Below are 14,567 nucleotides of genomic sequence, written 5' to 3'. Positions count from 1 at the left end.
CCCACAACAAATATTTCACCTATTGATATACAGCTTGAAATAGAACAAGAACAATATATAAATTATGTACAAATGTAAAACACACTAATGCATTATGACAATATGCAATACATGGAAGACGAATACAGAAATCAAGACAATGTTAAACATTACAAATAGTATCATGTAAACTTCTTCATCCCTCCAGGGAACCTTGACATATATTGTTCTATCATTATTTCGTTTCTAAGAAACTACAATATGTGCGAGTTAAATTGAAAAAAATTAAATAATCTACAAATCAGTAACCGATGATGAGGGACACATGATCATTCGGAACGTGCTACAAACTTTTAGTAATGATAATAATTATAATGATAATAATAAGTGCATTTATAATGCGCCAGATTCCATTGACCAAGTGGTTGCTCATAGCGCTACACTATTATTACCCCGGTCAATGGATCAGTGAGAATTTTCATTCCCAGCTCGGTGGGGTGTATACAACCCAAGTCTTTTTACACCAACTGATACACAAACATATAAACCCAACAAATGAAGGAAATGTGCTAGTTTAGAACATACTACAATCATTTGAGGTCTATTTACACACACTTATGTACAAACAAACCCATTCATTGAAATATCGCAACACAGCGGTTTTGTGTTTTTTGTTGTTGTCAACATGGATATGTTTTTGTGTTTTCAGTTTAATATGTTCTACACTTGGTCAACAACTATATGGGGGCGGTCGGGTAGCCTAGCGGTTAAAGCGTTCGCTCGTCACGCCGAAGACCCGGGTTCGAAGCCCATTTCTGGTGTCCCCCGACGTGATATTGCTGGAATATTGCTAAAAGCGTCGTAAAACCATACTCACTCACTCACTCAACAACTATATGTCAAATCTCTCTCTAAATAGATTTTGAATGGACATGTTTTGTTATATTTATAGTTGTAACACCATAGCGTTTATGTGAACTATGTACATAATGAAATATATTGTGTTCAACATACATTAAATCATAACTATGTCAGTATATAATGTATATAAAATAATGTCAGTAACGTGTGTACAGCATTGGTTGTTCTGAATATCCGTGAAGATATTATACGATCTTACACAGGAATGACCCCATAAAAATACATTGTAGTGAATCAATTTGTATAACATAATTAAGCATATCAAAACTCCTAGGAGATAAAACCTATCACTTGTCAATCATGTTCTCATCACTAACTGGTTCATCATGTCAGGTATGTCGGGACGACCTTTCTCACTACGACCGCCTCCGGGGTCTAGTGGTAGAGCGTCCGCCCGGAGAGCGGAATGTCCGGGGTTCGATCCCCGACCGCGTCATACCAAAAGACGTTAAAAGATGGTACTTGTTGCTACCCTGTCTGGCGCTCGGCATTAAGGGGCTAAAACAAGGACTGGTCGGCTCGGAGTCAGTATATTGTGTCTGAGTGGGGTATTCATGTTAAACTGCGGCATGGTATTTAATGAGACGCTACAATGTATAAAGTTGAAGACAAATTGTGACACAACATGGACTACAAAATGTCCACTGCGTTATAAAACAAACATTAGGCATAATATACACCTAGTAAACGGTTTAGGTTCTTTGTGTTCATGCGTGCCGAACTCACATGTATTCATCTCTTGGAAATACCTCTTGAGTGAGTGAACGAGTGAACGAGTTGGGTTTAACGCCGCTTTTAACAGTATTCCAGTATCGCGGCGTGTCAGCTTGATGCAGGTCTCAGACGTTTACAACTTCTGTGAAACCCACTCGCCCGGGTATGGTGCTGACAAACCTAGAAACATAATCGGGTCGAACCGGGATTCGAACCCACAATCATAGGTTTCTGTCGTGCCAAAGGGACGCAACTCTGCACAACGAATCGCCCCCCATATTTACAAGAAATTGTTTCAAGACACCAACTTCATCATTGTAGGGTTTCTAAAATCAAACCAGATAAAAGTACAACTTATACATGTCTAGAAAAAAGGTGTTTCAAAGACATTGTCTGTACTCAGATTTAGATATTTCTGTACAATGCCCAAAAATGAATTTACATTTTTGTTTATACACCAAATGGTATACTCTATACTATACATTTAGCAAATGGAGTTTCGCAGTTTCTAAAGCAAGCAGTACATGGCGGCGTTGTTTGCAACATTACAGTAAACTACGGTTATAACGAACACGCTTATAACGAACTGACGGTTATAACGAACTAAAATTGGTAATCCCTTTGAGTTTGTTATAACCGTAGTTTACTGTACATATTTTGCCTCCACTTTTCATCAGATTTGTTCATCTTAGAATGTATCCACGTCACCCCAAATAAATTTGGGTTCAGAAATCCTTTCTTCTGCTCTTTCTTTGAGCAGCATTGTCAGGTATGTAAGTTCCTCTTCATCAAGAAGGAAGTCATATTCCTTTGCGTCATTCTCAGATAATGTCAGTGCCTCCTCTTCATCCTGCTGGGAAGAAATGCACCAATGGGGAAAAATATTAAATTGTATTTTCTGTTCTTCGAGCTATGAATGAGAAGCGGCATGTGTTATTTAAAAAAAAATCAGTTTTGTATATTCATTTGAGCGAATGGGTAGATAGGACCGACTCATTTTCCGAAATCCAAAATGGTCGATATTTTGACCGTTACCTGGTGACATTGTTTGAATAAAATTACATAAACTGTGTTGAAATAGAGGGTAGTCTGAAATTGATTCTCCTGTATTCAATTTGAACATTAATACATCATGGTAACATGTATATCAACCGACCAATCAGTGATAATGAAAGCGAGTAAATTGTTTAACTTCAGTAAAAACACACCATCCTGGAAATATGCAAAACAAAACTACTGTGCATATTAAATTGTTCTAAGAATTCAGTAAATTTACGATTTTCGTTATTGTAACAAAGCATCTCATTACGACTTTATATTTCAAATGACTCCTGAAGAATCCGGGTTAGAATTGGGATTCAGCAACCAATGCTTGTCGTCAGAGGCGACTGACGGGATCGGGTGTCAGGTTTACTGACTTGGTTGGTGCATGTTATCGTATCCCAATTGCGTGGATGGATGCTCATGGTGTCACGTACTGGATTGTCTGGACCAGATTCGTTTATTTTCGGACCGCCGTCATATAGCTGGAATATTGCTGAGTGCGGCGTTAAATAAAAAAGAAAGAAACGATTATATTTCAAATATTAACAAACCTGAAATTGACATCGATTTTGTAAAATGGATGCATTTGGGGGACGATGGCGGTTGTCTTTTTTCTGTGCTTCTGCTACCCGATCCAACAAGAAGCAGTACACGGTGACGTTGTTTGTACTTAGCCATGTCAAAGCCTTCTTGGACCAAGCTCTGTTCCACCTGAACACCAATGATCGTTCACAAATGTAATGCAATGGCGTTTTCCCTAGGACGTCAGCAGTGTTAACATCAGCTCCTTTGTGCAAAATCATCTCAATAAGACCTTTGTCAACACCTTTTGTCATGCATGCAATCGGGAGGACCGTCAAACCCTGAACGAAAACACAATTACCGCTTGTGCTTGTGACATTCTGGCTCACTTCTTTGTCCAAATCATCGACATAATCAAGGAGCATCTCTAGGCATTCTCTTGATCCTGTCGCACAGAGATAGTGCAGGAGAGTGAGGCCATCCCCGTTGTCTTCGTTTAGCTGTGTGCAGTGTGACATCAGTATGCCTAGGAGTTCGACGTTCATGATTTCACGTAAGTAATACAGAGAACTGTATCCATACTCATCTTTCGTGTTTATGTCAGCTCCTGATTCCAACAGAATCTGAAGTAATTGTATCAAATTAGGTAACCGCTGAATGTCATATCTCCTACACAGATTGTGAAGGGCTGTACTACCCCACTTGTCAGCTTTGTTGACGTCAGTATTGCATGGTACCAGTTGGAAATCAGCCTGGTGAGGGTGCTCACTCAGACACAGGTAATGAAGAGCTGTTCTTCCAAATATATCAGTCTCTGCAATATCACTTTCTTTGAGCAGATCATGAACTACACTGTTGTTTTGTATCAGCGCTGAAACCTCATCACATATTGTTTGAATTCCTTCCATTGCACTGTTGACAGAATCCAGTAAAACCTGCATCAATAAACACACCAGTCATTTCTTGTCATTCTTCATCACTGTGATTTGTTAAATAAATGATGTTATACATACAAGTATGGTAGCTTCATTTTATCAGACGTTTAAGAGTTACCAATTAATTTACATTTTCATACAATAGTATAGCCCCATATCATGCACCCCTGCTGCACAACGTCATTGCCAATGTAACCACCCTGAATTACGTCTGAATGACGCTTTTATCTGCGATCGAATCGAAATTGTATGACTCTATGGTTACTGTGAATTCTTCTTCAATGTGTGTGTGTGTGCTGAAATAGATTTCATCATGTTTGATAAGCATGGATGTTAACACGCAATCTATTTAAACAGAATGTTGCCAACAGATCTAACGATTAACAGCCTTGAAGGACATTTGAAACATACCTTTACATTTCCTAGAGCTGTGAAGCCATCTTTGTCCTGTTTATGAATGTCAGATCCTCCCCTCAGAAGTAGAAGACAAATGTGCAGTTTCTCTTGATCCCTACTTCTTCTCAGTACCCACTTTCCATTCCAACTGATGTCCGGAAGTGCTGTAGACAGAACATGCAAAGGAATCCGCCCATGTTTGTTGCTGATGTTAACATCTGCTCCCTTGTGTATCATCATCTGCACATTGTTTTCGGTAATGTTAGCTGACATACACGCCAATTGTAGAGCTGTTGACCCGTTTGGAAAAACAGTGTTAGTTTTTTCTACATACAGGGTCTTGCTGCTTGGTTTGTTCATATCATCAGCTTCACTGATGATCTTTTTGAGACATTCCCATTGCCCTTTTACACACATATAGTGCATGAGAGTGAGACCGTCGCCGTCGTTCTCGTTCAGTTGGTTGCAGTGTATCATCAGCAAGTCCAACATCTTCGAACTCATAACTCCTCGCAGGTAATATAGAGAACTGAAACCAAACTCATCTCGCACGTTCACGTCAGCTTCAGCTTCTAAGAGAATCTTGAGAAGACGTGGCATATTTACAATTTCCTTCTTGTCTCTTCGCCTACACAAGCAATGTAAAGCTGTGTTACCAAACCTGTCAGGCATGTTTACATATTGTTTGCACGCCATTAATGACAAAATGCTGGTATCTATGTAGTCACATAGACACAAGTAGTGGAGAGCCGTGCGTCCGAACCTGTCTGTGGTATTGATGGGGACTCCCTGGATCAACAGTTCATGAGCTGCAGACACGTCACCATTCTGTACGGCCATCATCAGGTTGGTGCACTGAGCCAAAACATTGTTCGGCTAAAACATACATGTGTTGATCAGACAATAGTATAAGACACATTCATTATGTGCATAACCTGATCACTGTTTATCAAATATTTGTTTGTATACTAGAGTATGTTGCGTGACTAACCACTAAGATAAAACTTACACAATGTAACAGTTTCCAGGAGCCGATTATATAGCGTAGCGTGATTAATGTAATATATAGATGATATGTAATATAACTCAAAGAAAAACAGGTTAATACAATGTCAGAGTTTGACATGTTTATAGGATTCTAGAAGAGTATTTATGCATTGGACAGCCTTGTCTTGCAGAACAACTATGCATAACAGTAATACAAACTGAACAGTATTACAAACCTGATGCGTTGAACTCATTTGAACAAAGGAAAAGGAATCACAGATAACTGATCAGGTAATAGTCTTCTATAAATACAGTGACAAACTTACCACAAGACGATCGCTCTGCAAACAATATGCAATCCAACCTTTTCTGTTATGTCTGTATAGATCTGCGCCGCTCTCCACAAGGCTGGATATTTCCGAATTTTCATTCATTTTGCCTTTGCACAGAATATGAAGTGCTGTATTTCCATCAGCATCAACCTTGTTGACATCAGCACCGAGTTTTACGAGCATCCTTATGAAGTCACCATGAACTTTGCACTTCGCATCCTTGTCAGCAGTATTGACAGCCATGTATCGTCTGATGAGATACTCCATCACAGGAATTTTATCTTCCTTGTCATCTGTACTTTGGTCTTTCTCTCCATCATTAAACTCAAAAGAGATATCATCGAAGCCACTGCCTGCCTTACAGGCTCTATGAAGTGCTGTCATTCCAACTTCATCGGTGATGTTGACATCAGCACCATGCTTGCGGAGTAGATCAATAACCCGGACTTCGGCACTTCTCGCTCTGCACTGTCTGTGAAGTGCTGTCCATCCATATTCATCAGTGGCATTCACATCAGCGCCATTTGTGACGAGTAACTCAATTACTTGGAAGTCATTTTCATTTCGAATGTCAAGTTCCTTTTGTAAGGTATTGTCCACCAGATCATATACTATGATTTCATCCACTCGCGAACATGCCAAGTGCAGTGGTGTCATTCCATCTTCATTAGTTACATTGATGTCAGCTCCATGGTTGATGAGCGATGTAACAAGGCGGACATGTTTATTGTCACCAGAACATGCAGAGTGGAGAGCTGTACCTCCATCTTCTTTGATGGTATTTACATCAACACCATGTTTGACAAGTAGGTCAATAACACGGACATCTAAACTGCCTATAATGCACATGCTCTGAAATGCTGTCATTCTGTTTACATCAGCAATATTGACATCAGCACCCTTTGTGAGAAGCAACTCGACACAACGGACATCAATATTGTTGGAATTCAATATTGTGTGAAGCATTGTCCTCCCATTTTGATCAGTGGAATTAACATCCGCACCGTGTGTGAGCAGTAGCTCAAGTACACCGAAGTCTTTGCGATTTCTGCCTGATAAGAAAAGTGCTGAGAGCCCATCGTCATTTGTGATATTAACATTAGCACCATGTGTGATGAGAAGTTCAATAACACCTTCATCCTTATGTGTAATCATAAATAATCTGTGAAGTAGTGCTGAATTTCCATCCCCATCAACAGTATTGACATCAGCGCCATGTGTGAGAAGTAGCTCAACAACACGGAAGTCTACTTCATATTTACCGTTGACTAGAAAAAGAAGTGCCGTCATTCCATTTAGTGGATTGACAACATTGACATCAGCACCATAAGTTAAAAGTAAGTCAATGACACGAAAGTCAACGTCAGATCTGCCACATGCTGTATGAAGAGGTGTTTCGCCATTGTCGTCTGGTATGTTGAGATTAGCCTTGTGTTGAATGAGAAGATCGATAAGACCAATGTTGACATCTGAAGTTGTGCAAGCTCTATAAAGTGGTGTTCTGCCATTGTCGTCTGGTATGTTGACATTAGCGTTGTGTTGAATGAGAAGATCAATTAGACCAATGTCGACATCTGAAGTTGTGCAAGCTGACTGAAGTGGTGTCTGCCTGTTTTCACCAATCATATTGACATCTGCACCATGTGTGACAAGTATCTCACAAACACGGGTGTTGATACAAACTTTCAAACATGCCAAGTGAAGTGGTGTATTTCCTTTCGTGTCGGCAATATTCACACCAGAGCCGTGCATTACCAGTAGCTTCACAAGACGGACATCTGCACGTTCTCCTTCACATGCAAAGTGGAGTGCAGTTTTTCCATCTTTATTGACAATGTTGACATCAGTAGGGTGTTTGATGAGTGCCTCAATGACACAGACGTCCATACTGATATTCTGGCATTCTAGATGAAGTGCTGTTGTTCCTGTTCTGTCTGCTATCTTCACATCAGCCCCTTTTGTGACCATTACTTCAAATGGACATGTAGCTCTATTTTCAGTGTTGTCTACGTAAAGTGATTCACTTTCTCTCCTATTTTCGACTCCCATGCGAATGCCTGCATCTGACAGATACCTAATAATATCGGAATCCACACTATTTCCGACACACAATAAGTAAAGTACTGTTATTTCATTAGAATAAGGGACATTGATGTCAACAGATTGGGTGCTGAGATGCACAAGATCCCTCGCATCTAAACCTGCTCTACATACTCTCACGATTGACCTGCGACTTTCATTATCAGGTACGGGGGTGTCAGCATTGGGGGGTATCTGTAATTTTAGAATACAGATGTCTCCACCACTGCCCTTACATGCTTTGTGAAGAGCTGTATCTCCTGAGCTATCTGTGATATTGACATCACAATTAGTTTTGAGAAGAACTCCAAGAACGCTGACGTCCAACCTGTTTGCCTCACATGCTACATGAAGAGCTGTCCTTCCTTTTCTATCAACCATGTTTACACTAATACCCTGTGCAAGGAGTAACTTGATAAGGTGGACGTCTATTCTGTCTGCCTCACAGGCTAAGTGAAGTGCTGTCTGCCCAGTTCTGTTTCTGACATTCACATCAGCACCCATATCTAACAAGGTTTTAACAGATGCTAGGTTAGAAACATTCGCAGCTGCAAGCAGTAAAGTTTCCTCGAATACGTCATGGACATCTATGACATTGGTGACCTGAAAAGGTTAAAAGATCAATGCAGCTAAAACTGAAATTCAAAAACGCCAAAGCCAGAAGATAGTCCGTCTCGAGTGGCTTCTGAAACAGATTTAATTGGAGGCAAAATAGTGATGACATACTGTGTGAATGGATCACTGAAAATAAGTGATGACACCATGTGTTCAAGAAAATGGTAAGCATGTCCTGTCGTACCAAAAGGCCTTGTAGTGAGAATGACACAGAGACCATTAATACGATTCATTTCAATATATACTGAACACCATTGAAAACGCACCACCATGAAAATGGATGTATTTTTATCCGGGCTTAAGTCATATGAAAATATGTAAGTGAATGAGTAATATATGATGTTCTGGGCGAAGCATGAAGAAGAACAGCTCGTCAAAACACATTCCTAATTATTTTGTGAGCGAAATCGCATAAACGCAACAAATTGCGTGCACATCATGTAAAACGTGTTTTGTTTCACGGGAAGCATGCAGAATAGGGCTATAAAAGACAGACTTTTAAACGCCACATCACTTGTTGCTGCAAATGTAGAGGGTACTGACACAAGAAATGCCAAGATAAACAGCAGAAAAAGGTTGTGCCAAAAGGCATCGTCATTGGAGATTGCGGCAGTGGCATGGTGTGCAGTTCTCTGATGAGTCCCGTTTTCATTTACGGAATGCCGACGGTCGACTGCGAGTGTGGCGACGACGTGGAGAACGTTACCACAATGACTGCGTTGTACAGACAGATCGACAGGGGGGGGGGGGGGAGGGGGGGGGTCATGGTGTGGGTCAGCATCAGTCATAACCATCGAACAGAGCTCCATGTTTGTCGTGGAAGAGTTTAGGCCCTTTACTACAGGAATAACATATTGGCAAACCACGTCATCCCATTCTTTCATCAGCACCAGGATATGCACACCTTCCAGCAAGATAATGCAAGAGCGCACACAGCACGTGTTTTAACACAGTACCTAGCGAACAATAATGTGCCTATGCTTCCATGGCCAGCCCTGCCACCCGATCTATCGCCAGTTGAACATCTATGGGATTACCTGAGAGAACTTGAAGATACACTACGTCAAGAGTGGAATGCCCCAGAACACTATTCGCAGACTTATTCGATCGATGAGAAGACGTTGCATGGCCTGTGTTGCTGCCAATGGCGGACATACCAGATATTGACTTTCATTTTAACCCTATGTGTCTTCCTTACACTGATGACGTAATTGTAATTACTGTGTGATATTCCTGTTTCCTTTGTCGACTTTCTTAATAATCCGTCTATGTCTGTTCTAATTAAAATCTGTCATTGCTCAAGTTGTTTTTGTAATATTTCAAGATTTATTGCTGGTGCGTTTTCAATGCTGTTCAGTATATTACAAAATGTTAAACGAAACAGTATATGCCATACTATGCAACCAAGATTCTAGCTCTACTCAACAATCAGAGGAGTTTCTCTGTATAAATACTTTTTGGTAAAAGATGATATGAATGATTTGGGATCACTTAACACTGTTTCAACCCCAACAATGTGGCATGGATTTAATCATTTCAACCTAATTACAGATATCAGACATTTACGAGATAATTTAAAAAAAATTAGGTCGTATCATTTGAGAATAATTTCATACTTTGAAGTTTACACTGTTCCTTTCTTGCTGATTGGCTAAAGGGATAGTCACGTGATCTGATATTTGGAGTTCACACACCCGTGAACAGCCCCAAAAAGTTCATGCAATGTGAACAATTTTTTGTGAAATTGATCGTGTGAACTTTTGCCGGAACAACTTTCGAGGGTTTCCCCGTATTCTCGATCGGTGTTTACGACCAACTCGTTTTTCTAATTTCTTTTTTAATACCTGCATTTATCAACAATATAATTAATTTAGTATTTTTGCCTTGTCTTGTAACATTTTATCTGACTTATAAATAAATAAATGCTTTGGTTCTGGTGATTGATGACATCTAGGCGCTACATGAAACAAAATGGATTGTCCTTGCGGTGATTTGGATATGTAATGGCTATCTTTCAATACTAATAACGCAAGTGAAGAAAAACAATTCTGTAAAATTACTGAGGTGAACGAAATTGATTTATTGAGCGATACTGACTTTGATGCCTTGTTTTCGGAAATGACAGGAATCTAGCACCAATGAAAATAATGTCGTACCCTGCTCAGATGTTGCCACTGACAGAGCAAACGCGACTGCTCCAACCATTCGATACGTGTCAACCACTTACACCTCTCGGCAGTTCAGTCCCAATCTTTTACTTACACATGAAGTTTAGGGTGCCTTGTTTTTTTTCATTTCAGAAAGCATGTATTTTCCCCAAAGTATTTTAAAACCGGGATGTCTAAATATAGATATGTTCACGTTATGTATATTTGCCCCACTCAAGGGTTAATTAAAACCTACCTCGGCACTTGAATGCAAGTCCCCTTGGAAAGTTCTCACAAATTCTTCAAATATGTGTTTGCACACTGTTTCATCATGGCAGATATCATATTGTAGAACACGAAAATCCTTTGTGAGGGCCCTTGTTAGTTTGGGAACCAGATACTTTAGTACAGCTTTCTTTGAGACGTGTATTCGAAGGTAGTTTGGGCTTTCATCCTCTGAACGTACGCCACTTTTTGGATCTTCCCTCCTCATTCTTTGCAAGATAAATGGTATGTTGCACTTCTGTATTATGAACAGAGGATCATCCCTTCCGATACCAAAGGCAACACTCTCATATATAGAAGGGTGGGTGAACACAGTTATACCATCATCATCAACATGTTCCACATAGCTGCCCAACAGACTTCTCTCAGCAGCTCTCATTTCTCCCCGTTTGTCATCATTTTCAACTTCATCAACATCAAACTTCCCATTGTTGTTTATCATTTCTTTCAAAAACATGTTTGTGTGTTTCTCCAAAAGAAGAACTTTGATAGTTTGACCCAGGAACTCAAGAGGGTTTTGAAAGAATTCAATAATGTTTACGTCTGTTCCCCTGCTTTTTAGTTCAACAAACATCTTACAACAATGAGGAAAACCATGTGGACCAGTAAGTGAACACACTTTAACCCGGTCGAGCTCTCTCACATTGACTTTGCCTTTATCCAAGTGCATGTTGAGAATGTACATACGTTCATTGTACAGAAACGAATCCTGGTCACTCAGATTAAACCATCTACCAAAAATGTTTTCCTCATGTTTTCCAAAATGTCTTCGAACTTCCCTGAAAACGTTTTCTCTACCTATAAAAATATAGGCTTCTGTATCTTGATAACTTTTCCTTTCCTGTACATTAATAATGAATTGTTTCCACGTACTCAAGGCAAAAGGGTCGTATGCAAATGGTCCACAGACATCGTTAAGCATAAACAGAGTCTTTCCCTCAGCAAATGAATGTACTGTATCATAATCCTCCGGTTTCGTGAGTACACAAACATTCCATCCTTTCTCCTTCATCTCCTTCAGGATCAGGTAGCCTAGAGTTGTCTTCCCTTCCCCAGGACTGCCAGTTATTGGTATCCATTTCACACCAGATGTCAGCTTTTCGGTGATTTTGTCAACAGCTGATATTTTTATCATGTCCTCTGTAAATGATTGGATGGCTTTGGCAGTGTTATCTGAAATTCAGAGAGCACCTATGTCATTATCATTAACATACTAGTATGCAAATTGAATTATGATATGTGATTAATCACCAAATATTTGACTGTTTAAAGATGTTTTTCACAAATACAAGGAAGGCGGAGACAAAATCAATGTATGTTCTGTCTGTAATGGGAAGGTTCATGCTTTTCAAAAACTGCTCAATAAAATTTGCGTTAAACAGCTGTTTACAAACTTCTGTGACTTTATACATTAATCCGCACATGACGGTTGACCTTGTCTCAGTGCATCGACTCATGTTTACATGTTTATTCACTTTCCTGCTCTATTTATTCAAGATGTGATTTATCCTACATAATATTTGTCAAGATGTTCAGAGAACTCTTATACGGCAGTGTATTTTATTATTTAAAAAAAAAAGATTGCAACTGTGAGTCATTGATTCTGTTGAGATTCGGTAGACGCTCATTGCATTGTGTTTATACAGTGATCAGTCGTCAGGAAGTTACTATATTTAGATGATAGTACGGTATGTAAACTTCCGGTCCATATACCGTGGACGGTGACAGGCTGTTGTGGAAACGTATTTAATATCCGAGTGCTGATGGACTGGTGAGGGCAATGTCTTGAACTTTCCAGTGGCTGGCTAGGTTGTATATAAGGGGACAATAGCGTGTTTAAACACATACATCTCTCATGCATTTCCATCGGTACGGTACCAGCTTTCATGTGAGGATCGCTCATCATTCCCGATTGCCTGCCTAGCCCATCTCGGAAGGTGGACCACTGTCGCCGCTGGGTGATTATACAATATTTTAAGTATCTTTTTCTATCACCACTGTATTTGTGTATTTGACACTGACCACTGCCATCTTATTATATTATGGCATTGAATATTGTACTACAACTCTATTGTTTGCTACTACTGTAATTACTGTTCAGTCATTTGTATTGATTTGCAAACCTTGTGAATTTTGTAATACATTTGTTGATTGTATTCCACACTTAAATCTTTTACGTACTGTTTTCTGGGTTAACACATTGTTTCAATTTGGGAATCGACACGTAACAGAATTCAATTATGTTCATGTTAAAAATATACATTACAGCTTATGTTGTTTTTATTGAAGGAACTAGTTTATTTGACTACCTGGGGATGAGTGATGAAAAGGATGTGACCGAGAACCCGAAAATGAGAAATGACAAAGTGACATTGCTCGAAGTTTTTTCCACGAAACCAGAGAACTTCAAAGTAAGAAAGTATTGTTGCAATATTATTCGGCGAGACCAGTAAACTACAATGCATGAAATTATAAGAATTGAAGTGTAACTAAGTGTTCCTAAGAGCCTCACAAGCCAGGGGTTCACACAGTTTAACCAGCGCGTTAAAATCGTCCATACTTCAATGAACCAATCCAAACAGACTTTTAATTCTTAAGTATATGTGGAGTTCCTTGCGAAAAATTGTTCCATTGTGTTTTAGAACGGTACATGCAATATACAGACAAAATAGAACTAAAAAGCCAACCATACTCACCACACAGATTAGTTAGCCAGCGCCCGCTTTTATCATCTATGCGTCAAACAAGAAATGATATAATTAGCATTGGCATTGTTGGGTGTGGCTAGCAGAGATTTCTTATGAGTATGAAAAGGGCTTTGTCTCTTTTAATTTACAAACATAGGTCATATAAAATTGACATTCTAATTGCAAGAACGTAATTGCTACCCTAGTGTTAATCAGAAGTGTTTATAAAAGTGTTTCATTTTCTTATGCATACTACTCATGACATGCACACAAACATTTGCATTTATTACATGTTTTCCAGACTGTATCTCATAAATGTGTTATTTCAAGGACTGAAATTATGTTTAATCTTTGTGACTTTTCATTTAATATTTAAGGCAATTCATATTCTAATAATAACCAATGAGAAAGCGCGTTTGTTTCAACAAACATTACTAGGTGCTGGTTTAAGAAAATACACATAAGTGTGGTAATACACAGTCGATATTCATTTGCTGAACGTTAATTGGACAACATAAACATTGATAATAAATATTGAATATCAAGGTGTCTGATTTGTACATTTGGCACATTTTTATTACAGTTTTCTAAAAAGTTCTCTAATATTTAAAACATATCATAGTTTTTTTACTAATACTGGTGGTCGTAATTGTGCGTTAAAGGCATCTAAAAATATAGCCAAAGCTTACCATTCAATATCTTACCTGTATAATAGAAAAATTGATCTCCCGTTCGTATTGTATCAACATTCCCATAGTTCACCACACTTCTTTCTCCTAGAACAAAAAGGTGACAGATGATAAATTTCTATAGCATCTCTAGCCTCATAACCAACGGTACTAAATATAAAAATAATACTGTGCGCAGCAATAATTTCAGCACTATGGCTTAGCATACAAGATATACAGAGCATCTTTACAAATA

The 14,567-nt window shown here is 39.0% G+C and overlaps 1 protein-coding gene and 1 long non-coding RNA gene across 3 annotated transcripts in view; both read right to left on the bottom strand.

Annotated features, from left to right (window-relative positions):
* Positions 1-2,218: 2,218 nt before the first annotated feature.
* On the bottom strand, positions 2,219-11,191 carry LOC124152698 (serine/threonine-protein phosphatase 6 regulatory ankyrin repeat subunit A-like). 2 transcript variants are annotated; one of them, XM_048393092.1, is made up of 5 exons: positions 10,928-11,191; positions 5,825-8,512; positions 4,527-5,387; positions 3,210-4,115; positions 2,219-2,467 (listed from the first exon to the last, which is right to left on the bottom strand). In XM_048393092.1, the coding sequence occupies exons 1-5, from the start codon at positions 11,162-11,164 to the stop codon at positions 2,303-2,305; spliced, it is 4,857 nt and encodes a 1,618-aa protein (XP_048249049.1). In that variant the 5' UTR covers positions 11,165-11,191; the 3' UTR covers positions 2,219-2,302. The 2 variants fall into 2 exon arrangements, with proteins under 2 accessions (XP_048249049.1, XP_048249050.1); XM_048393093.1 differs by having other exon boundaries at positions 2,227-2,464.
* A 3,172-nt stretch (positions 11,192-14,363) lies between these two features.
* The window catches only part of LOC125378159, a 43,304-nt gene continuing 43,100 nt past the window's right edge, over positions 14,364-14,567 (bottom strand). The window contains exon 4 of the long non-coding RNA XR_007220039.1: positions 14,364-14,419. This is a non-coding gene — a long non-coding RNA (uncharacterized LOC125378159). The remainder of the gene's footprint in view (positions 14,420-14,567) is intronic.

This window comes from Haliotis rufescens, unplaced genomic scaffold (genome assembly GCF_023055435.1).
Source record: "Haliotis rufescens isolate VD_foot unplaced genomic scaffold, xgHalRufe1.0.p SCAF_114, whole genome shotgun sequence".
Lineage (NCBI taxonomy): Eukaryota > Metazoa > Mollusca > Gastropoda > Lepetellida > Haliotidae > Haliotis > Haliotis rufescens.
This window is presented reverse-complemented; position numbering and strand designations above follow the sequence as displayed.

Excerpts from the sequence above, each read along its gene's own strand:
- LOC124152698 (XM_048393092.1), bottom strand. The coding sequence starts at position 11,164 with ATGAGGAGGGAAGATCCAAAAAGTGGCGTACGTTCAGAGGATGAAAGC. Across the intron at positions 8,513-10,927 it reads ACTTGCATTCAAGTGCCGAG|GTCACCAATGTCATAGATGT; the intron begins GTAGGTTTTAAT and ends TAACCTTTTCAG. Across the intron at positions 2,468-3,209 it reads AAAATCGATGTCAATTTCAG|CAGGATGAAGAGGAGGCACT; the intron begins GTTTGTTAATAT and ends ATTTCTTCCCAG.